Here is a 24,534-nt window from a genome sequence, read left to right on the forward strand (position 1 = left end):
AGCCCTTGGACCAAGAGCTGATGGCTTTGAGCATCCTTTAAGACCTAATTCGGGACCTGGCCCTTCCTGGGACGAGGAAGAGCATCCCTCGCTCATTCTCGTGGAGTTACCAGAGTGCTTCCAGAACTGTTTCAGATTGTGGGCGTTGGAACAGAGAATATGTGCCTTGTTACGTCAAACAGGGATCTATTGGAGGGCTTCTTTATAAAGAGGATATAAAGGTGTTATCCCCCACGTGCTATTGAGTACCCACAGAGAAGTGTATATTGTTCAATGAACTTTTTTTTATAATCTGCGTTTTGGAAAACTTTTCCTTTTTTAAAATTAGGAAATACCCCACCGTGGCCCCTTTTTGTTTGACTACAAGATTAAACGTATGTCTAAAATACAAATGCAGCAGTTCAGACAATAAGGCTTGGAAATAGTTGTAACTCAATCGGGATGTGGCTGTCTGCCCAAGAGAAGAGCATGCATTAACGTTTTCTGCAGGCGAGGGATTCAGACACTGGAAATTCTATATCTGAACAAGACGACAAATTGATCATGAGGACGAGAAGTGCAGCCTCCAGCATCCACTTAAGGAATGGGGACAGAACTCCTTTGTGGAGCTGGGAGGGGAACGCAAGAGACCACCATGAACTGGCAGCAAGAGGAGGGTCGCCACACTCAAAACGACTGGAATAAAGTTGGAGTCTGACATCGGTGACAAAATGGGGTCCAGGTCTCATTTCAGTGTAACTCCTAGTACTCTGCATGGAACCCTTGTTATAGCCCCCTTAAGAAAGATGGTATGTATGTATGTATGCATGTTTGTGTGATGTTTGTCTATCACGAACCGAGCCAAAAAGCAGCAGAGTGCTTTACACGGTCAAATGTAAGGATACGGTTCACGAGTTAATGGAGGGTGAGCTGGCTTCTGGGAGCAGAAGTATACTGTTACTGCATTGTGATGAGGTGATCTTTAAACTCTTTCCTAAATTGGAGCATTGTTTGTTACGCTTACTTTATTCTAGCTCGTGGGTATACAGATGGAAATAGCCCGATTCCTTGTCTTTTTTTACTCCACTTAGCCTCCAGTTTGATAATGGTGTGGGTGTGTCGTGAGGCACCAGAGATAATGACTTAGTCTGCAAGATAAGCTTTGTGAAGGCTTTGTGAAGGCTTTGTGAAAGATTAAACTGGTTTGGAATATAGTGTGGGGGAGTGGAGCGGGCGGCAAGGTGATCCAATACAGTTTCATCAGGCTGAGGGTGAACATATTTCCTCTGGCCATGGGTGATATGTGGTGTGGCATATAGGATGCCCTCAAGGGGGACTCTGGAGACTGCGGAGCTGTGCGTTGCCACCGTTCAGATGTGAGAGAAAGGGCTTTAACAGGTGTACTCAAGTCACTTTCTAAAAAAACTTTCCTTTTCTTCAGACGAGAGCTTGTACCATTGTTGTTTTTTTGTTCTTGTTTTGGTTTTTGGCACCAAGTTCCTCAAAATGATGGTTGGTGACCACAGTAAATCATTGTGATTTGGCATGTGGTGAAAGTTGGGGTTTGAAGCTGTTAAAGTTCTTGTCATTGAGTCAGGTTTGTACTATTTCTTGCATTTTGTTTTTGGCAAATAGGAATTCTTTCTGTCAGGGAGACACTGGAGAGCCAGGTCAGAAAGCAGCAGTGAGTAAGGTGTTGGAAGTCTGGAGTCGAAGAGACTTTCAAGGAGAGTTGTGCATCACTGACCTATTGGAGAATTCTGATATCTCAGAGAAGCGTCCCAGAGGGCCCCATGTAGGGGTTTATGATTACAGGAGACTCCATGGTACCCTGAGGGACTTCCAGTGATAAGCTTCTGTTGGTATCTCTTGGATGCTTATGTGCACGACTGGTGTAGATTGGAACGGTATGAGGAGACCCTGTAAAGGACATTACCAGAGAATCCTGTTCGAACCTGCAGGGTGTGGGTAAGGGTCTGACTGTGTGGAAGGCAGGTGCGAGATCCAGCAATATTCAGAGGCAGTGGTCATTTTGATCTGTGGTCAGGAGGGACTCATCTGATGTGTAAGCCAGAAGCCTCAGTGATGTGGCATGATGTGAAGGAAGACTAGTAGTGGTGAAAAAGATTGTTAGCATTGATGTGTTCTCTAAGTTATGTGTATACTACACGTCTTGCTGATGAAGTGTAGGTGAGTGATGGGCCTGTAGTTGGAAAGGTCATCAGGGTTTAGTGTAGTTTTCTTAAGAAATGAGGATCTGGCCTGTCTCGAGAGCTTCTGGGAAGATGGCTTGAGTGATGGAGGTGTGGACAATGGTGAGTGGGGGTGAGGGAGATTTAATGAAGGACGAGGGGTAAGAAATAATTTTAATAAGTGACTTTGAAGGACTTGGGTGTGTCGTTGAGATCTGCAAGAGGAAAACTTTGAAGGATGCGCCATTGTTAGATTCTAAGAGAAGGAGTGGTTGTAAGAGGAGGAGCTGGCTTAGTGTTGATGTGCTGTCAGATTGTCTGTATTTTCTTCCTGAAGAATGGTTTGACGGCATTGCTCTGTGGAGTTTGGCATAGGAGGGGCATGCAGGGGTTGATTTAGTGCTTTATTTTTTTTGTAAAGCTGCTTTCTGCTTCTATTGGTCGTTTCATTGTTAGAGTACCTTACTTTGGTTGATGTTATGAGCTGTCTATTTTGTGGAGAAGGACTTCAATATCATGAGGTCGTCGGGAGGTTGTTTTTTACCATTGTATTCCCTGTCTATCGTTGTCGTGTTTGTCAGTGAGGTCTTTAGATTGCTATGGTGGTGAAGGTTTTTGCTTGCATTTCTATTTTTTAGTTGGCGCGTGAATGTTCACATTTTTTTTTTTTTTTTTTAAAGTGTTTAAGTTGTTTAGTCGTTAACACTGAATGTGATTGCAGTGTAATATAGGAATTCAAGCATTAGATTTTCAATGTCTTTGAAGGATCTGAAGATGCAGTCTTCTCTTTCGGGTTGACATCAAATTGTTGAGCAGGCAGATGAGGATGGCAATGTGGTTCATCCTATTCCAGGGTATGGGTGATTTCCATCAGGTTGTTGGTCATGCTAAGAAGCCTAGGTCGAGGATGTGGCCTTTACAGTGCAACGGTTGAGTGAGTGCTCTTTTTTTTTTCTTCTTTACTTAAGCTTCTGTTGTCTGGGAGTTGAAGTAATCCAATAGGGTGTTGGGGATGTGTCCATTGTATAGGGTGGCAAGGAGATCTGTGAATTAATTAATGAAGTCCTTATTCTGTCCTAAAGACCTGTAGACGAGATGGAAGGTGGCAGACCAAAAATTAAGTTGGTATCCTCCAATTGATCCGTGGGAGAAGTGCAAATGCATCAAACAGATTTTGGTATGGATAATGGGTGGCATCAGTTCAATTTATAAAATCTCCAAACTTCCCATTAAAATGTTGATATTTTGTAAACTTATTTGTGAATTAAGTAAACTGTTTCATCATGTGTATTTGTTTGGTGGATGCTTCTTTACGCATTTTTGTGTATTTTGCAATTAAAATAATCGGAATTGCTTCGTCCAGGGTCCCCAGATTCAAGCAATTATTCAGTGGGGGTCCTCAGATTCAATTAATGATTGAGTGGGTGTCTCCGGATTCATCAGCAGTTAAGTGGCGGTCCACAGAAGTCAATAGGTTTAGAACTGCTGCTCCAGACCATAAGAAACTGAGCGGCCAGGCTCACCCTCAACCTGCCACCCCGCGCTCACATCACCGGCAGTTCAAAGAGCTGCACTGGCTCTCTATCCGCAGACGAGCTAACTTCAAACTCCTCGCACACATATACAAGGACTGGCTCAACATTGGTCCTTTGTTCCTAAACAACCACATAAACCTCCACAAACCTACCAGACACCCCCACTCAGGATTCTTACTCGCCCCGATAACACAGAAACTCATCAGGCGGTCATGCCTTCTCCTATCTCGCTCCTAATGCCTCGAACCACCTGCCCGCTGCACATCAGCGTCTCCTCCGTTCTTGAATCCTGCAAGAATTGGGCAGAAGACCAGAACACCTAGGTCAAGCCATGGTTCTGCTCAGACTGCTCCTGCTTCAAAGCCAGGTTACCTTTCTGTAGGAGTTGTGCACTATACAAATACACATAACAAAGCATTACAAGTGGCTGCTTTGGTTAGTGCTAGCTTCTCTTGCATGGACTGGAGGCGCATGAGCCACTGGCGTAACAAAACTTGAGAGGGCCCCCTTGCAAGGTACGTGAGGGGGCCCCCTCTGGACTCGGTCAGGAGCGCTCCAGCCCAAGTATTGTGCTGAGGGGCCCCCTGTAGCTTGTGGGCCCTCCGGCACCCCGGGGCTGTAGGGGCCTGTGTTACACCACTGGCATGAGCAACACTTAAGACAATAAAACCTGTAAAACCTTTAAAGAGGTCTGTTTTGTTATGCTGGTGAAACCTGGGAGAAATGCATTTTATCAATGTTATAGTAAGATTTTGTCGACACTCTCACTCAAGTCCAGTCAGTCTGTCTTCTCCCCACTTTAATCCCCCAGGGTGCTCTATTTTAGAATGGTTATAGGAAAGTAGAGAGAGATCCCTTGTAAGATCAAGGGAATAGGATACTTTTTACAAGTGTCTACTAGCAGTCCCTTGACTGTATGTACAAATCAATGTAATTCAAAAATATAATATTCACACTCACGTTTTTTTAAAAAAAATTAGTTACCGTTTATTATTTGTAAAGCATGTTATGCATCACCATTTAAAACTCAATCTATTCTAGTCCCTACTTAACGTTGATCTAAGCAGAAGATATAATCCAAACAATATATTCAATTTGAACATGAGCAAGTAAAAAAAGGCTGAAATGTCATTTGATACTGCAAATAATCAAAAAACGTAAACAGGACAAATTATTACATTAAAAACGCCTCGTTATGAACCAGCATAACTGAGAAAACACACCACCAAAAGACATTACACTTTGTCATATATTAACACATCCAAAGACACTACTGGACTTTAACCACTTATGGGATGTTTTGGGCTCTTTATCACTATAAGTGTGTATCCGTTTCTATGGATTGTGTGTCATGAGCGTCGGCGCGTTTCGATAGGCTTTGTTTTATGCCACTATCTTCCTCAAGATCATAGATATAGGTTTTCTCTCAATATTCAGTGCTTCTTTCGTTATTGATGTCGTTATTATGCCAACATCGTTCTTGTAATTCAATCTCTATCCGTCTATACGACTCGGATGATATTGGGGATCAAGACTGTGTGAAATCCTTTGTGTGCCTTCCACCCCGTATCCTTTCTTATGGTACACTGTTATTCTCCCGCATTATCCGTAAAATATAGATTGTCCTCAGCTGGATCAGCCGAAGGCTTATAGACGAGACCGTTGTGGATAAATTGTCCTTCGTATTGTGGGCCCCCTATAGCCTTGAGCACGCCGATAGTTTCATGAATGCGGGGAAACGTCTTTGGTCCTGCTTACCACTGAATATTGAGAGAAAACCTATATCTATGGTCTTGAGGAAGATAGTGGTATAAAACAAAGCCTATCGAAACGCGTCGACGCTCATGAAACACACAATCCATAGAAACGGATACACACTTATAGTGATAAAGAGCCCAAAACATCCCATAAGTGGTTAAAGTCCAGTAGTGTCTTTGGATGTGTTAATATATGACAAAGTGTAATGTCTTTTGGTGGTGTGTTTTCTCAGTTATGCTGGTTCATAACGAGGCGTTTTTAATGTAATAATTTGTCCTGTTTACATTTTTTGCAGTATCAAATGACATTTCAGCCTTTTTTTACTTGCTCATGTTCAAATTGAATATATTGTTTGGATTATATCTTCTGCTTAGATCAATGTTAAGTAGGGACTAGAATAGATTGAGTTTTAAATGGTGATGCATAACATGCTTTACAAATAAACGGTAACTAATTTTTTTTTTAAAAACGTGAGTGTGAATATTATATTTTTGAATTACATTGATTTGTACATACAGTCAAGGGACTGCTAGTAGACACTATTTTAGAATGGGCCATATAGAGCTGTTGTAACCCCCATCTGCAGCAGTGTGCATGCGTTCTTGTGCAATGTTCTGCATGCCATGCGCTGGGCCGCCCTTGCCGTGTTTAGTTTGCCATTTGTAGAGCGCATGGTTACACCACCGGTGTGTCCCCGCGCTAAAACGGTTCTTCGTAGAGGATTTAGGCGACATTTACATACCTGACCCAGAGACTGTGTTTTAGTCAGTGTCTTTCCTGCAGTTGGAGCAACGCTCTGCCTAGGCCCTAATTTTCATGTTATCAATGTGGACCCATATCATAAAATATGTAGATCAAAGTGGTAAGCAGTTGCTGCTCGTTACTAGGTGAAGTGTTCTCCGAGTGGGCACACTTTCACTGACATGCTGTTTACTGGGGCAAAGTTTGAAGCGTTTTGAAGACTCAGTAAAAGATTTTGTTAGTTGTTTTGAACAAAATTCCCTTTATGCAGTGGACCCAAATAGTAACCAGGGTCAGAGACAGCACTGTCGACAGCAGTGACAAAGGTAGCTGAGCTGAAAAGCAGAGAGGACCTCACTTTACCTATGCAAGACTGTGCGGGAATGGGGATTTTTGGAGGGTGTCCTGTTGCTGCTGGTTCCTGGGGAGGCAGAGGGTGTCCTGATGCCCCGGGTTCCAGCTGTTGGTGTGCTGTAGCCTGGGACCAGAGGCCCAAGCGTAGTGCCCTTGAGTCACCCATCTCTCTTGCACCGTGCCCAGCACGTTTCTTGGTTGCTTTTGTGATATACCTTTCCTGTCTCTCTCCCTGCCCACAGCTTCACATTATAGAGGTGGGCCAGCCGGCCACCGGGAACCAGCCCTTCGTGAAGAAAGCTGTAGATGTCTTCTTCCCCCCAGAGGCACAGACCGACTTCCCTGTGGCCATGCAGGTAAGACTGAGGTGGCCCCAAAGACTTGAGGCCCCGTGCATGCTGCATGTGCAGTGTAGGCGAGAGCATGCCAGCAGAGAAGGGGCTTACCGCTGCTGTGATACTCAGTCTTACTGGGTTTTTGATACTGGGTTGGTGGCTGGTGTCCAGATTCACAAAGAAAATTGCCTTGCAGCCCCAGTGTGTCAAAATGTGAGTGGAATGTTTGCAATGTGTATTTTGTGTGCCATCTTTTTTTTATTTTGTGTTTGTAGGATTATTTTCTTTCTGGTTCTTGACATTTAGGAGTTTTTAGGTCTTACCTGCCTACAGCACGATTGGTTTCGCTGCAGGATGTATTGTGTACTTTAAGGGACTTGGAACCCACCCATTGCTTGCCATTCATTGGCTTCATTGCCACTCTTATTTGCTGCTTCCTAATACGCCTGTACTGCCAATGTCACTTCCTATTCTTTAGATTAGAGCTTGGACCAAGCACTGATTGATTTGCTTTGATTAGTGCCCATCCGCTGACCATCCACCACTTGCTTTGGTACTATTTGATTTAGTGTTCCATCCATGTTGCATCTTCCCCTAAGATGTCTGTGTTGCTGTTTCCCCTCCCACCCCACACGTACGTGTTGATTCTTTCCACTTGTTGTCTGGGTGGCTTCATCCCTCTCACCCTGTTGGCTGTTTTAGAGAACAACCCCCCCAAACGTCCCGTTGCTGTCCCCTCCCATCCTCCCGTTTTCAGTGTTGCCCCTTTCCACCCTCCCTCCTGTTGTCCATGCTGCCCACATTCACCAGCCACAGGGAAAAAAGCGCTATGGTGTGGCCAGCATTGACAACGTCATAGCATGTTTTTTAGGCCTGGGCGGAACTCCACGAAGTGCCAAAAAAACTGTTGCTTTCCACGGAGTTCCTCAAGCGGTGGAGTGTGGTAAGTTCTGCTGCGCCGGAAAATTAGCGCAAACGGTACTAAGCGTCGCATCTCGGGGCACTGCTTCTTTCTTCTACTCGAGCAGCAGCTTCCTCAACGCTAGCGGTGATTTCTCAATGCGAGCGGCTGCGACTGCCCATGTTGAGAAATCTCGCTAGGAGGAGGTCTTGTGCGTGATTTTGCTCACTCGCCCACTTAATGTGGGCGAGCAGCGCAAGAGAAAAAACTCCAGTCCGCATCACTTAACAGAGTTCTTCAGAGTGGGCAAAACTCTGCGAACTCTGCCGGCGGAGTGGAATTCTTCACCCACCCCTAATGTTTTTCTTAAGTTTACTTTTAGTCCTGCCGCACAGCTTTGTTACTGTACAGCATGGTTAAAAGACATTGGCAAAGGCAATAGCTTTGGCATAGGCGAGACCTAGTGGTTTTGCCAATGCTTCTCGTCCGTGGGGCGATGGTGACCTCTCCCACTGTCTGAGAGCCTCTCGGTGACAGGGTGTCTTTTGTGCTCGTTGGTTTGTATTTTGTTTCAAGTAATTTTCAGATCTTTCTTTCAGCCTTTTGAGTGGCAGTTTGATTTAAATCAAACTTTCAAGCGAATCCTCCTCCAGTAGTATAGTAATAATTATAAACTTGAGTTGAGTTTAAATTGGTGTTCTCTGTAGAGGTTACCTGCCGTCATTCTGCAGCTTCACGGCGCTTTAAGGTTTTGTAACCCTCTACAGATAAAGAAGTCTGTAGTGCAGAAATCGTCACAGATGTCGCGATATGAATGTCTGGATAGCACACGACACAGGCTGGCGTGGATGTAGCTCCTAGAATCCTGGATGTGATGAATAGAGGAGCCAGGCCTGCTGGCGCTGCCACCTGTTACCAGCAGCTCATCGAGGCTTCTTATTGGCTGTGAAAAGTGTACGCCGTGCCTTGAGGGCTTGCAACGAGGCACAGAAAGGACTGCCGGGCGCACTGTCTGTCCTTCAAGGCGCTGCACCACATGAAAACCCCACCTGCCCTCACGGTGCCTGACCTGCCCTGCTGCTTGGTGCGAGGCGAGGCTCTTCGAGATTTCTTTCAGTTTTGTGTAGGATTTACAGTTTACAAATGTAAATTAAGACAATGGCTACTCAGCCTTTCTTCCTTCAGAGGTTAAAAAAGCTGAGCACTGTTAAACTGGCCCTTCCTGTCCGAACCCACAGAGATCTACTGTGGAGTACCCCAGGGATCCTCGCTCAGCCCCAGGGATCCGCGCTCAACCCCAGGGATCCACGCTCAGCCCCACGCTCTTCAACATTTACATGGCGCCCGCGCCGCCATCGTCGGACAGCATGGGCTCAACATAGAATCCTATGCCGAGGACACCCAGCTCATCCTCTCTCTCTCACGATGACTGTCACCCACGCACTCATAACCAGCAGACTGGACTACGGTAACTCCCTCTAAGCCGGTATCAACAAAACCCTGCTACACAACCTCCAAACCATCCAGAACACTGCAGCCAGACTCGTCCTCGGAAGCCCACGACACCAACACATGACTCGGCACTACGAGGCCTCGACTTTCTCCCCATCGAGAAGAGAGTAGTCTTCAAGCTACTCACCCACGCCTTCAAATCCCTCTGCATCATCTGACCCAAATACCTCCAAGAAAGAGTTTCCTTCCATGTACCCAAAAGGAACCAACGCTCCGCTGACCTCGCAGAGACACCACACATCCGCAGGACCAGAGCAGGTGGAAGAGCCTTCTCCTACATCACAGCAAAGACCTGGAACAAGCTCCCAGTCAAGATCAGACGCTCCCCCACTCTGCACACCTTCAGGAACAACCTCAAGACCTGGCTCTTCGGCTGATCTGGAACTGCACCCCCGCCCCCCAGCGCCTTGCAACCCTCACGGGCAGGCGCACAATGCCCATTGGACTCAAAGGGCTTCAGCCCCCCCCCCCCCCCCCCCCCCTCGTGTGTGGCAGCCTGGGATGAGACAGCTTCCCGGTCACACACACAGCCACACCGAGCACTTCACAGGTCTTTAAAAGAGAATTTGCATGTTAATGAGGCCTTGCTGTGGTTTCAAACCTTCTAAGAGCCCCTGCAGCTCTACTCTGCCTGTTGCTTAAAGATTCAGCGCCCCCCCCCCAGATCCGCTCCACTCTGCCTATTGCTTAAAGATTCAGCCCCCCGAAATTTTTTCTTAGCTCCCCCCTCTTGAAATTTGGCTCTAGTTGCGCCTCTGCTCACGGGTGATTAGCGCGCTCTATAAACTGATTGAATATTGTCGTGTTATTAAGTGCTCCATAAAACAAATTAACAATTTGATTGCTAAACACGCGTGTCCTCACACTGGCATGAATTGGAGATCAGCGGTAACTGCCGGCACTGGGCGTGGCCGCCCCTGGGTCCTACTAGCCCCGTCGAACCCCCCCAGCTGCAAGGGTGGGGGCTGAGGGGGTGAGTGCTTCAGATGGACTTTGTGTGAGGTGTGCGCACTCTGCGCCCCCAGGGCAGTCCACTGAGGTGACTGCAGGCTGCTCATTGGAACCGCTCCTGCCTCCAGCCACCCTCTGGCGTTTGTGGGGTGCAGTGTATTCATGGAGCCGGTCACATGCCCCCGTGTGCTCCCGAGACACTCGCCGAAGCCCACTTCCCTCGATGTGCCAGCGGTCTCTGGCCGTGCCCTGGGCGCAGGCTGACCCGTGCGCCTGCACGTCGGGTCCCTTGAGGAAGGTGCAGTGGTGAGGCCTTCAGCGGGCTGAGGTTAACTACTAGTGCAACTACCCCCCGTGGTGAGTAGTGTCATCAGTGTCCGCAGCTCGGTGCAGTGCAGGCCTTCCGCATAGACTTGCAGGAGAGCCTACATGATGTACATGGACTCCTACGGGCAGGCGCGTAGCTAGGGGGGGGCGGTGGGGGCGGACCGCCCCAGGCGGCACTGTTTTGCGGGCGGCAGCGGCCGCGCGGCACTGGCCCGTTGTGGCGGCCTTTATAATTTATTTGGAGACACTGACAGTCAGTGTACCCAAATAAATTATAAAGGCCGCCGCAACGGGCCTGTGCCGCGCGGCCGCCGTTTCACATACAAGCACTGCTCACGTGCTTGCAAAAAAGGAAACGCAACAAATTGTCGCATGCAGAACACGCACCACGTTGCCAGATTAGGCTATTTGGGCGCGCGGTGAAACGAGCTCCGCCTCCAGCGCGTGCACCACGACGTCGAGCAGCCCACAACGCTGGTGCAGCCAGGGAGAGCGCGTGCAGGGGTTGGGATGGATTCCTGCACCCCACCACCATTCCCCGATGACGTGGATGAATCGGCTATGGTGCCTGACACCCCTGGATGGGACCCGTTTACCAATATGTACTTTTACTTTAAGGTAGGAGAGCACAGTGTGCGTCTGCGTCTGAATGGGCAGTTTTTCAAACTGGAGTGTAGTGCAAGCCCGGTTCTAGGGGGTGGGCCTGGGCAATGGCAATGAATCTGCAACCGATGTACAACAATAATAAAAAAATGTTCAGATAACTGGTGATTTATGATCTTGCTAGAGAGCAATCATTTGTCTGTTAGTTTTTAAATGCAGATAAACTGTATTTTATGTGGGTAACTCGGTGGGTTACTGCCTTTGTCACAGAGATCCTTGTGTTACTTGCCGTTCAGAAGTTACAATCCTAAAATAGGACAGTGAACTCAGAACTGTCATCAAAGAGCTGCATACAAACTTCACCTTTTTTTGTGTTGTGATATAGTTAGAACTTCTCCAGTCTTTCATTATTCTGATGTCGCTAAAAAGAGTTTGTTTGGGAAGTCATACATTTTTATCAGTAAAGCCAACCCCCAACCACTGGAGTACTCTTTAAATCCTGAGTTTGTGCTTCTCCAGACCAAAGCCTAGTAAAATATATTGCCCACCAGCATAAATGACATGTGACTCCTACACTTGTAATCCTCATTGGCCTATGTGACATTCCCCGTAGACTGATTCATTCTCTCTGTATAATGTGTGCTGTTATGTAAAGTACTGTGACACCTTACACTGATATGAGTAGCGCTATACAACAAATGGAATGCATATGAGAGAGGGGCAACAGAGATGAGGGGCACTGGTTAAGGGTGGCAGTGAGGGAATACGAGGAGCTGGTCATGGGGTGGGGCAACTACCGAGAGATGAGGGGTACTAGTAGAGGGTGGCAGTGAGGGAAGCCAAGAAGGAGGTCATGGGGTGGGGGGGGGGGGGGGGGGGGGACTACAGAGAGATGAGCGGCACTAGTGTAGGGTGGCAGTGAGGTAAGCGAGGAGGAGGTCATGGGGTACGGGGGCTACGCAGCGATGAGGGGCACTGGTGGAGGGTGGCAGTGATGGAGTCTGAGGAGGAGGTCATGAGGGGGAGGGGCTGCGGAGAGATGAAGGACACTGTTGGAGGGTGGTAGTAAAGGTATCCACGGAGAAAGAGGTCATTGTTAGGGCCCCAAAAAAGACTTTTGCACCAGCACTAAATCCAACCCTGTCATGGCCTTTCTGTTTTCGTATATTTAATTAACAGTCGGGTGATTAGGAAAACTGTAAAGTGCATGCTAATTACATTTACTGCTATATTCAATGCTTCAAGTTTGAAGGTGATTTTACTAATGTTTTTTTACCAGGAATAATGAAAATGCAACTGGATGGTGGCTCATATGGGGCTGGGGCCCAAGGTCAGCTGTGAGATAAGATGCAATGAAGAGGGGTGGTAGAAAAGTGGATAAGCAAGCCTGTAAGGGAGCACGCTGCAGAGTCTGGGGTCAGGTGGAGGTAGTAATGAAGAGGGATTCTTCCTGAAGGTCACACGGAGGGAGCCTGAGTAGTGTCACTTGCCTGATACTCCCACCTTAGAAATCTCCTCTTCCCATCAAAGGGACATATCATGGAGAAAAAAAACACTTTTTGAGAGTAATAACATTTATAAAGAGATTTGGAAAAGAGTGTGTTTTACTGGGCCTTGGTAGACTAAGAAGAGCTAAAGGAGGGTTGGAAGCAGGCCTGGCTAGACATATAAGCGACAAATCGGGCCTGTAGTGGCCCACCCGAATGCACCCTTGGCCCACCCAAATAAAAGTTCCTGGAGCCGGGCCTGGTGTAGTGTGTGAGTTTTGGTGATATAATGTGAGGGTAGAAGGAGTAATTTAAAGGTTGGATAGTTTAAATATAGGATGGGTTAACCCCTTCCATGCGGGGCGGATTCCCCCGCTGTGCTGAGCGCTGCTTGCGCGGGCGTGGTCATGACGGAACGGTTCCGTCATGAGCACAGCTCAACCGACGCTCATGACGGAACCGTTCCGTCATGAGCACCGAAGGGGTTAATAAAAGGCAGAGGTAGTAGGAGTATGGAGTAGTTTGGGTGTTGAAGGGGTCATTATGTTTGTGTGCATTTACTGATCTAGCACGTTCTAAATTCAGTACACTTGTGAGCAGATTTACCAAGATTCACACTATGCAACTATGTGCAATAGTCTCTCTTGCACAACCAAAATTAGCATTGCATTGTATTTACTGCGCATTGTGCCACAATGATGGCATCAGCCACACACATGCAAATAACTCTGTTATTTGTGACAAATATGATTTTTAATTTATGCAAAGGCAGAGAAACAATACTTTGTATGAGTTTTGTGTTTTGAGTAAACCCTCGAATGTAATTCTTTTGTGCAGACAGACTCCTAAGGGTAAATTAGGCACTGTGTGTAATTTTAGCAAATATCACACCTAATATGCTTTGAAATATTTTGGCATTTCCCATTGTCTGTTGTTTGTACTGGGCTACGCTAGTTTGTATGGCTTTAGTTAGGTTGATATGGCTTTGTTTGGAGTTCTAGGCCTGTTGGTGTGGTTCTTACCCCATTACACCCACTTTACAAGAATTCTAAGGGGTTTTGTGCTACGCGACTAGAATTAGATTACTCAACATTATGTTGTTACATATATATTATAATATATGGAATAATAAAATGTAAGAGGAGAGAGGGAGAATTTCAATATCAGTAAATAAGCCCAGTTCTAGAAATCCTTGGTATAGTGAAAGGGAAGGGGCATGGGGTATTGAGGCTGACTTTGTGACATCGAAGATTTGCTCAGGTAAAATGGGTCATGCTGAGTGCGCAGGGTAAGTTGATACTGGGAGACTGAGTATAGGAGTAGTAGGAAGTGGGGACAGTTTGAAAGTTGGAAGTATTTAGAGGTCAGGAGGGATGTGACAAAATATAGGGTAGCTTCGGTGCTGGGGAGGAAGTTGGAAGGGAATACTTTACAACTGGAGGTAGTTTCAGCATTGGAGGGGTAGTTTGAAGGTGGAGTTCGCATGAAGGTAGGTGTAGTTTGTTTGAAGGGGTGACATTGTTCTAGAAGGTAGTAAGTGGAGATACTCTGACTGTAGGCAGAGTTCTTTGACAATAGAAAGTAGTTTGAGTGGAGAGGTAGTCTAAAAGTATGGGGTAGCGAGAAGATGGGGTAGTTTTGTTTTTGGAGAGGTTGTTTTGGTGCAGTTTGGGTGAAGGAGGTTAGGTTGAAAGGGAGGGATCATTTGAGTATAGAAGTGCTAGATTGAAGGTAGAAGGGGACAGTGTGAGGGAAGATTGGGATATCTGATGGTTGGGATAGTTTAAGGGGAAGTATCGGGTAAAAGTGCATTAGCCCTGGCTGTGTATTAGTGCCATTTAAAATTAGTTTTAGCTACACTGCAAAGCATCTGCAATGCTGTACAGCATGGCTACAAAGCATTGCCAAATCAATAGCTCTCAGAAGCAAGACCTTTTGGCTTTGCCAGTGCTTGTTTTTGATTACAGCGTCAGCTCAGCAAAGTAAGTCTGTGCTGAAGTGGACATTTACAGCTGAAGAGTGAATGTGGCAAGCAACACCTGCGTGTTCTTAGTAACACACACAAAAAGAGCGCGGGCGATATGAAAGTGCAGAGACCTTGGCATTACTCATGTGCTAACAAGAGATGTTTGTGAGGACTGGCACATACCATGATATCAGGACTCACATTCAATTACTTTCCTTTCTAAACTTTCAGGAATATTGAAACGAGGCACCTTGGGTGCAATTCATTTTAATATTACATTGGGAAACTAAACTGTTATTAGTATACATTGCCACGGTTCCTTCTGCAGATTCCGTGGGTTGTCTCCTCCTAGTATACCCTTTTCCCCCCACAAAAATAGGAAAATATTTCTATAGATTTTTACATCTTTTTTGCGGGCATGGGGCTGTCTGTAGTGACAGGTGCAGGGTCAAGGCTGTCTCTACGCTGGGCCACGGGTCAGATCCCCCTTCTGGCCTGGTAAAAACGGAATTTTACACATTCTACTGCATTCCCTGGCCTGACACTCCAGCTTATTGAAATTCTTTCGGAGCACTGACAGTCTTTAAAAACTCACATTACTATACTGTAGTGACCGTAGGCGACCCTGAGTTGGTGTTGAATGCTCTCTGTTTGGCGGGAGGGAGGAGTAGAATGGTTACACTGCTCTCTCCTGGGATGGGTGGGGTCAGGGTATGTAGTTCTTCTGCGGCTGGGGCAGTGGATGGCTCCACTGCTCTCTCCTGGGAGGGGCATGTGGGATGGCGTCTACTGAGCTCTCATGGGGGGCTTGGGTGGAGTGAGAAGGCTTTCACTGCAGGGCTGGTACTGCCCCAACTACAGAACTCAAGTTAGTCTAGTGATCAGGTGCATTGGACTCACCTGTAGTATCCTGAAGGTCCTGCCAGGGGAATCGTGGTCAAACCCAGTTTGGTGGACCGGTCTGCAGACATTGCTGAGGTCACGGACGGGGTAGATAGGGGACAGGGGGACAGGGGACAAGGGTCCTGCACAAGCTGTGATTTTATGAGTGAGATGTCACAAGCAGAGTAGGTAGAACTGATGTAAGTTTTGGGTTTCCTTCTGCTTTTCCTTCAGCGGCGTAGCTAGGTGGGGGGCGTCCGCCCCAGGCGGCAATATTTTGGGGACAGGGGCTGTCTAGCCCTGGACCGTGTCATGTATGTGCATGTAACTTGCATGATCGAGGTAACTATTAGCGGCGATACTACGTGTGTCTCTGACCTCTTTCAGGTGCTCGCCATCCTTTTTCTCCAGCACCCCCCCAGGGGGGCGGCAATCTGAAGGATAGCCCCGGGCGCCACAAGCTCTAGCTACGCCACTGCCTACGGGGCCGACTCGGTGCTTAATCCTTTTGAAGTCTGCACCAAGCTGGGAGATCGCGCCAGGTATTTACGCGCTCAGAGATGCTTTGAGTTCGTAAAGCGCACTTTATACATTGTCGTCGTTAATATTAAATGCTGATGCGCCCACTGTTCCCCGTTTCAATGCGGCCCCGAGATTGTGTAAAGCAGCGGTGCGCACAGAGTCCGAATGAGGCGCCTTCGAGGCGTGTTGTGCAATTTTCTTTTGTGCTGCCGTGACTCTCAAAAGGCCCTGCCAGAAGCGGGGTTTAAAGAGGTTTCCTTTTATGCCTCCTGAAGAGCTGGTGCAGCGCTGCGAGGCGCCTGCCCCAAGGAGAGGAGCCTGCAGCGCACAGAGGACGGCGCAGGAACCGTGTCAAGGGCACTGCGTCCGCACTGCCTGTCCCGAAGGGATCCACCGCCCCTCCACGAGGAGGGATCACCGTCTCCTGCCTTTAGCATCATGGGAAACGGGGGAGCAGGCGCCGAACTGACCCCCGAGGCGAGTGAACGTCACTATTGTCACAGCCACCTAGCACCAGCCCCTCGGTGTAGCTACCCCGTGACTAGCCGCCACTTCACTCCCAGAGCAGTGTGCCAGCTCGCCCACGCGCCACAGACATAGCGCCTACTACTGCAGGGGTACTCATGCTGAAAGCCCCGGTGCCAGCGCTCCTGGCTGCCCCGGTTCATTCTGTGACGCGTGATTTGTCTGCGGCCAAACCTCCACGGTTTTCATGAAAGGTTCCTTACAGTCACACGGCCCGTATTTCAAAGGTTCCTTACACTCACACGGCCCATACTTCAAAGGGTCCTTACCGTCACAGGGCCCGTACTTCAAAGGTTCCTTACCGTCACAGGGCCCGTACTTCAAAGGTTCCTTACCGTCACAGGGCCCGTACTTCAAAGGTTCCTTACCGTCACAGGGCCCGTACTTCAAAGGTTCCTTACAGTCACAGGGCCCGTACTTCAAAGGTTCCTTACTGTCACACGGCCCGTACTTCAAAGGTTCCTTACTGTCACGCGGCCCGTACTTCAAAGGTTCCTTAGGCCCGTACTTCAAAGGTTCCTTACAGTCACACGGCCGGTACTTCAAAGGTTCCTTACTGTCACACGGCCCGTACTTCAAAGGTTCCTTACTGTCACACGGCCGGTACTTCAAAGGTTCCTTACAGTCACACGGCCCGTACTTCAAAGGTTCCTTACAGTCACACGGCCCGTACTTCAAAGGTTCCTTACAGTCACACGGCCCGTACTTCAAAGGTTCCTTACAGTCACACGGCCGGTACTTCAAAGGTTCCTTACAGTCACAGGGCCCATACTTCAAAGGTTCCTTACTGTCACACGGCCGTACTTCAAAGGTTCCTTACAGTCACACGGCCCGTACTTCAAAGGTTCCTTACAGTCTTACTGTCACACGGCCCGTACTTCAAAGGTTCCTTACAGTCACACGGCCCATACTTCAAAGGTTCCTTACACTGTCAGAGTGCCCGTACTTCAAAGGTTCCTTACAGTCACACGGCCCATACTTCAAAGGTTCCTTACAGTCACACAGCTGGTATTTCAAAGGTTCCTTACAGTCACACGGCCCGTATTTCAAAGGTTCCTTACACTCACACGGCCCATACTTCAAAGGTTCCTTACAGTCACACGGCCGGTACTTCAAAGGTTCCTTACAGTCACAGGGCCCATACTTCAAAGGTTCCTTACAGTCACACGGCCGTACTTCAAAGGTTCCTTACAGTCACACGGCCCATACTTCAAAGGTTCCTTACACTGTCAGAGTGCCCGTACTTCAAAGGTTCCTTACAGTCACACGGCCCATACTTCAAAGGTTCCTTACAGTCACACAGCTGGTATTTCAAAGGTTCCTTACAGTCACACGGCCCGTATTTCAAAGGTTCCTTACACTCACACGGCCCATACTTCAAAGGGTCCTTACAGTCACACGGCCGGTACTTCAAAGGTTCCTTACAGTCACAGGGCCCATACTTCAAAGGTTCCTTACTGTCACACGGCCGTACTTCAAAGGTTCCTTACAGTCACACGGCCCGTACGTCAAAGGTTCCTTACAGTCTTACTGTCACACGGCCCGTACTTCAAAGGTTTCTTACAGTCACACGGCTGGTATTTCAAAGGTTTCTTACAGTCACACGGCTGGTATTTCAAAGGTTTCTTACAGTCACACGGCTGGTATTTCAAAGGTTCTTTACAGTGTCATGCAGCTGGTACTTCAAAGGTTCCTTACAGTCACAGGGCCCATACTTCAAAGGTTCCTTACTGTCACACGGCCGTACTTCAATGGTTCCTTACAGTCACACGGCCCGTACTTCAAAGGTTCCTTACAGTCACACCGTACTTCAAAGGTTCCTTGCTGTCTTACAGTCACACGGCCCGTACTTCAAAGGTTCCTTACTGTCACACGGCCCGTACTTCAAAGGTTCCTTACTGTCACACGGCCGGTACTTCAAAGGTTCCTTACAGTCACACGGCCCGTACTTCAAAGGTTTCTTACAGTCACACGGCTGGTATTTCAAAGGTTTCTTACAGTCACACGGCTGGTATTTCAACGGTTTCTTACAGTCACACGGCTGGTATTTCAAAGGTTCTTTACAGTGTCATGCAGCTGGTACTTCAAAGGTTCCTTACAGTCACAGGGCCCATACTTCAAAGGTTCCTTACTGTCACACGGCCGTACTTCAATGGTTCCTTACAGTCACACGGCCCGTACTTCAAAGGTTCCTTACAGTCACACCGTACTTCAAAGGTTCCTTGCTGTCTTACAGTCACACGGCCCGTACTTCAAAGGTTCCTTACTGTCACGCGGCCCGTACTTCAAAGGTTCCTTACTGTCACGCGGCCCGTACTTCAAAGGTTCCTTACTGTCACGCGGCCCGTACTTCAAAGGTTCCTTACTGTCACGCGGCCCGTACTTCAAAGGTTCCTTACTGTCACGCGGCCCGTACTTCAAAGGTTCCTTACTGTCACGCGGCCCGTACTTCAAAGGTTCCTTACTGTCACACGGCCCGTACTTCAAAGGTTCCTTACTGTCACACGGCCCGTACTTCAAAGGTTCCTTACTGTCACGCGGCCCGTACTTCAAAGGTTCCTTACTGTCACGCGGCCCGTACTTACTGTCACGCGGCCCGTACTTCAAAGGTTCCTTACAGTCACACGGCCCGTACTTCAAAGGTTCCTTACTGTCACACGTCCCGTACTTCAAAGGTTCCTTACAGTCACACGGCCGGTACTTCAAAGGTTCCTTACAGTCACAGGGCCCATACTTCAAAGGTTCCTTACTGTCACACGGCCGTACTTCAAAGGTTCCTTACAGTCACACGGCCCGTACTTCAAAGGTTCCTTACAGTCTTACTGTCACACGGCCCGTACTTCAAAGGTTCCTTACAGTCACACGGCCCATACTTCAAAGGTTCCTTACAGTCACACAGCTGGTATTTCAAAGGTTCCTTACAGTCACACGGCCCGTATTTCAAAGGTTCCTTACACTCACACGGCCCATACTTCAAAGGGTCCTTACAGTCACACGGCCGGTACTTCAAAGGTTCCTTACAGTCACAGGGCCCATACTTCAAAGGTTCCTTACTGTCACACGGCCGTACTTCAAAGGTTCCTTACAGTCACACGGCCCGTACTTCAAAGGTTCCTTACAGTCTTACTGTCACACGGCCCGTACTTCAAAGGTGTCTTACTGTCACACGGCCCGTATTTCAAAGGTTTCTTACAGTCACACGGCTGGTATTTCAAAGGTTTCTTACAGTCACACGGCTGGTATTTCAAAGGTTTCTTACAGTCACACGGCTGGTATTTCAAAGGTTCTTTACAGTGTCATGCAGCTGGTACTTCAAAGGTTCCTTACAGTCACAGGGCCCATACTTCAAAGGTTCCTTACTGTCACACGGCCGTACTTCAATGGTTCCTTACAGTCACACGGCCCGTACTTCAAAGGTTCCTTACAGTCACACCGTACTTCAAAGGTTCCTTGCTGTCTTACAGTCACACGGCCCGTACTTCAAAGGTTCCTTACTGTCACACGGCCCGTACTTCAAAGGTTCCTTACTGTCACACGGCCGGTACTTCAAAGGTTCCTTACAGTCACACGGCCCGTACTTCAAAGGTTTCTTACAGTCACACGGCTGGTATTTCAAAGGTTTCTTACAGTCACACGGCCCGTACTTCAAAGGTTCCTTACAGTCACACCGTACTTCAAAGGTTCCTTGCTGTCTTACAGTCACACGGCCCGTACTTCAAAGGTTCCTTACTGTCACACGGCCCGTACTTCAAAGGTTCCTTACTGTCACACGGCCGGTACTTCAAAGGTTCCTTACAGTCACACGGCCCGTACTTCAAAGGTTCCTTACAGTCACACGGCCCGTACTTCAAAGGTTCCTTACTGTCACGCGGCCCGTACTTCAAAGGTTCCTTACTGTCACGCGGCCCGTACTTCAAAGGTTCCTTACTGTCACGCGGCCCGTACTTCAAAGGTTCCTTACTGTCACGCGGCCCGTACTTCAAAGGTTCCTTACTGTCACGCGGCCCGTACTTCAAAGGTTCCTTACTGTCACGCGGCCCGTACTTCAAAGGTTCCTTACAGTCACGCGGCCCGTACTTCAAAGGTTCCTTACAGTCACGCGGCCGTACTTAAAAGGTTCCTTACACTGTCTGCCCCTACTTTAAAATAAACTTTGACATCCGTTCGCCCCGCATGCGTCCTGTTTTTCAGGACCGGCCGCTTCCTTCTGGGGTGCACCTTCAATTCCCGCGCCTGTGTTTGTGTGATTCCGTAACTTCGTCACTGCAGCTGCCCCTCCGTGCACCCGTGCGCCCCCTGCGGGGGAAAGGAAGGTTCGTGCTGTACTGCATGAAGGCAGCTTCACGGCGCGTCAACTCTCGGGGCTGGGCAATAAACCCGTAAAATATAAATAATTCAACTTTAGAACTAGCCGCACTTAACATTGTCGCACCTGCCCACGTATGTTCAGGGCACTAGTCCGACTTAAAATAGTGGTGAGACGAATTATCATATGCAGATCACAGTGACGTCACAGAAGTGACTACGAAGTGATTTCATGATCTTGTAATAAACCTCACTTAAAAGGCAAAGGGCCTATTTTAAACAATACGTTTTTACGTAATCACACAAATATGAAAACAATATTTTTAGGTTTTACTTTTTTTTAATAAATCACGTGAATTTTACGACATATCAACGCATCGCTGAGCTCGGAAATGGCTGGAACTATTTGTACACAGACCTGTGGTGCTCAGTAATAGCATGTTTAAATGGCTTTCAGTGAGTATACAAAAATGCACATTTTTTTGGTTAACTTAAAATTTGCTGTAAATTGACGCTTTCTGCTGATGTTTTTTATTCCGTTTCAAATCACAAAAGATCTTCACATTTGTAGTTAAAAACAGACAGGTTAATGGTGTGACGCTCTCAGTTCCTCAGTAAGAGAATAAAACACCCCCCTTTCCGTCGTAGGGAGATGATTGCAACTGTAGCGGAATGTTTGATCTAAGGAGATAAATATTCCCAGACATTTGAAGCCCGTTGTGCTAATCTGTATTGGGCACCCTCGTGGTTGCGGGGATGGTCTCCCTGGAGGACGTATAGATGGGACTTATTCCAATTGATGGAGAACCCAGAGTATCTGCCAGGATGGCCAGGAGTGCCACCAGGGACCTCTTGGGGGAGGCCAAGTACAATACTATGTCATCCGAGTAGAGTGAAATGCGGTCTTCCCAATCTGGGGACCAACGCAGTCCTCGTACTACTGGGTCCTTCCGGATCCATGCCGCCAGTGGTTCCATAGCCAGGGCGAACGGAAGAGGCAAAAGCGGACATCCCTGGCGGGTCCCTCGACTCAGGGTAAACGTGTCTGATTTTTTGTTGTTGACCACAACCTGCGCCATTGGCGCATGATACAAGAGGCGTACCGATTGAGTGAAGCCCGGACCAAACCCCATTTTCGCGAGCACAGCCAGGAGATAACGCCATTCGACGGTATTGAATGCCATTTTCGCATCCAAGGATACAAATATGGCCGTTTCTTGGATCGTGGCTGCTCTACCCAGAACTCCATGGATTCTGCACAGGTTCAGAGCTGTGTTTCGGTGTGACATAAAGCCTGACTGTTCTGGCTGTACTAGGCCTGTTACTATTTTAACTAGACGGTTAGCCAGGACCTTGGCAAGAATTTTGGGTTCCGCTTTGAGGAGCCAGATTGGTCTGTATGAGGCACAGTCAGTTTTGGGTTTACCCCCTTTATGAATGGTGACTATGGTGGCCACCCTTTGATCCATTGGCAATGTCCCCCGCTCTTTGCTTTCATCAAACATGTTTTTTAAATATGGGGCTAGATTGTCGGGCCTGCGTTTATACAGCTCGATAGGAATGCCATTGGGGCCAAGGGCTTTTCCTGAGTTCAATGATCTAATTGCCTGCGCTATTTCGTCCGTCGTCAAAGCACTGTCCAGAAAATTATGGTCCTCTGTAGAGAGGGTGGGGAGCGTTATGTCTCGCAACAGTCCTCTTCAATATATGGTGCCACGTTAGTGTACACCTCACTAAAGTGGCTGGCAAACTGATTTGCGATATCCTGTGGGTCTGTTATGGAAATATTACCCGTATCTTTGAGTTCCGGAAATAGTCTGCTTGCCCACTCTCTGTTATCAAGCCAGGCTATTAGTTTCCCCGCCTTATCTCCCAGGTCGTATAGTCTGCCCAGTTTCTTCCTCACCAGGACTTTAGTCCTGTCGGTTACCAGAGCTTTATATTTGTCTTGTTTGAGGCGTAGCGGATGAAGCATCTCTGGTGTGATGTCAGTTTCCAGTTCCCCCTTCTAGCCGATAGATCTCTGCCTCAACTTCCGAGATCTCTTTCTGTTTGTCTCTCTTCTGTCCAGATATTAGAGACCGGGCTCTCTTCTGTCCAGATATTAGAGACCGGGCTTGGCCCCTGATCACTGTTTTAAGGCTTCCCATAGAGTCTGGGAAGAGTCCACCGCCCCCTCATTTTCTCGAAGTAGTTATCTATGGCTTTAACAAGACCCTTACGGATTATCACCAACTAGGCTCGTCGTAGTGATTTCTACTTGTTTGACTTTCTCATTGATTTGGGTGAGATCTGCTCTGATAAGGTTTACTGCGATCGAGATTGAGTCCATCTTATGCTCCAAGGTGGTCTTAATTCCGGTTATAGCGTCCATGACGTCTTTTAGTGTCAGCGCCTGGTTCTCCCCTCCCTGGTCTCCTGTGGATTTGCTTCTGGTGTGGAGCTCCTGTAGTGTATCTTTAGGGAACGGCTAGCGATCTAGTTTATTCGTTTGGACTGTTTTGGAGCCCTTTGCCCCTGTTGCGTTCGTTTTGTAAATTTTGCTTTGTCGTAGGGCCAGGACACTGTGGCGCTGCCTTTCTCTCCTTCGGACCGCAGCGGTGTGCTGGTCGGCGCAGTGTCAGAGCCCTATCCCAGGCTGTCAAGCTCCAACAAGACTGTAGGGTGTAGGATCAATGAGAGGGGAGGGTGCGACTCACCATCCCTCAAACACGTGCCCTATAATTTGGTGGATAGTCCTGGGTGGCAGGCTAAATCCGCCACTGCAGGTCGTGATGCGTATTCCCTGTGTCGCAGTTGGGCCTCGTGTTTTCACCCCCCCCAAAGGGTCTTCTGTCAGGCCACTCAGAGGTGCCTCAGTCTCCCTCTGTTATTTCGCAGGGCCTCTCAGCTATCCCGGGCTCCTGCACACGCTGTGTGGCGTCTTCCCCGTTGAGAAGAGACAATCCCTGTTTTCCTGCCGCCGCCATCTTGATATTTGCGGGAAAGGTCGGCGGAGAGGGGGAGGGGGGGGGGGGGGGGGGTTTGTGTCGCTCCTCAACCCCAATACCGGCACCCTGCCTCACCTTACCGCCTCCTCCGATGCGCACTAAAGGCCCCCACACCGTCACCAGGCTTCACGGACCCCTATCACTTCGCATCCGGCCGGGCCCCAGCTGGGCTCCACTCGCGGCATCTTCAGCACCCCTCCGTCAGCTGTTGAAGCGTGTCGAGGGTCCAGTGGGTGTTACCAGTCATGGTGACGTCAGCGCTCTGCTCGCAGGACCCGGGAGTTGCAATCGTGTTGGGCCGCACCTCCCAGTCACTTCCGCGGTCTCCGCCGGCACTCCAGTTCCCGGCTCCGGCGCCGTCACAGGCAGTCAGCGAACGGGACCTATAACTCCGGCCGTATGCGATCTTCAGACCCGGGATTCTATGGAAGTGGTGCCGCTCACTTTCCGGTTCCTTTTCCCCCTCTCGGGAATCGGATTAGTATGCTGGATAGATATATGGGGACAGTATTGACAGAGCTGATGGATTAGGCGGCCATCTCGCCCTGCTGCTTGGCCCCGCTCTAGGGTTGACCCCTTTAAGGGCCCTAGTTTCCACACCAGTCGTCAGTGTTCTTCATGGCTCCCCGCTTCTGGTGTGAAAAGTCGTGAAAAAAACATGACGTCCGC

The 24,534-nt window shown here is 48.4% G+C and overlaps 1 protein-coding gene across 8 annotated transcripts in view; it reads left to right on the plus strand.

Moving 5' to 3' along the window:
• Positions 1 to 24,534, plus strand: part of CLTCL1 (clathrin heavy chain like 1) — a 369,670-nt gene that overhangs the window by 132,764 nt on the left and 212,372 nt on the right. For all 8 annotated transcript variants that reach the window (XM_085634408.1, XM_085634412.1, XM_085634409.1 and 5 more), the window contains exon 5: positions 6,802 to 6,915. In XM_085634408.1, coding sequence (XP_085490534.1) covers positions 6,802 to 6,915 — 114 coding nt within the window. The remainder of the gene's footprint in view (positions 1 to 6,801; positions 6,916 to 24,534) is intronic.

Source organism: Triturus cristatus, chromosome 11 (genome assembly GCF_964204655.1).
Source record: "Triturus cristatus chromosome 11, aTriCri1.1, whole genome shotgun sequence".
NCBI classification, from domain to species: domain Eukaryota; kingdom Metazoa; phylum Chordata; class Amphibia; order Caudata; family Salamandridae; genus Triturus; species Triturus cristatus.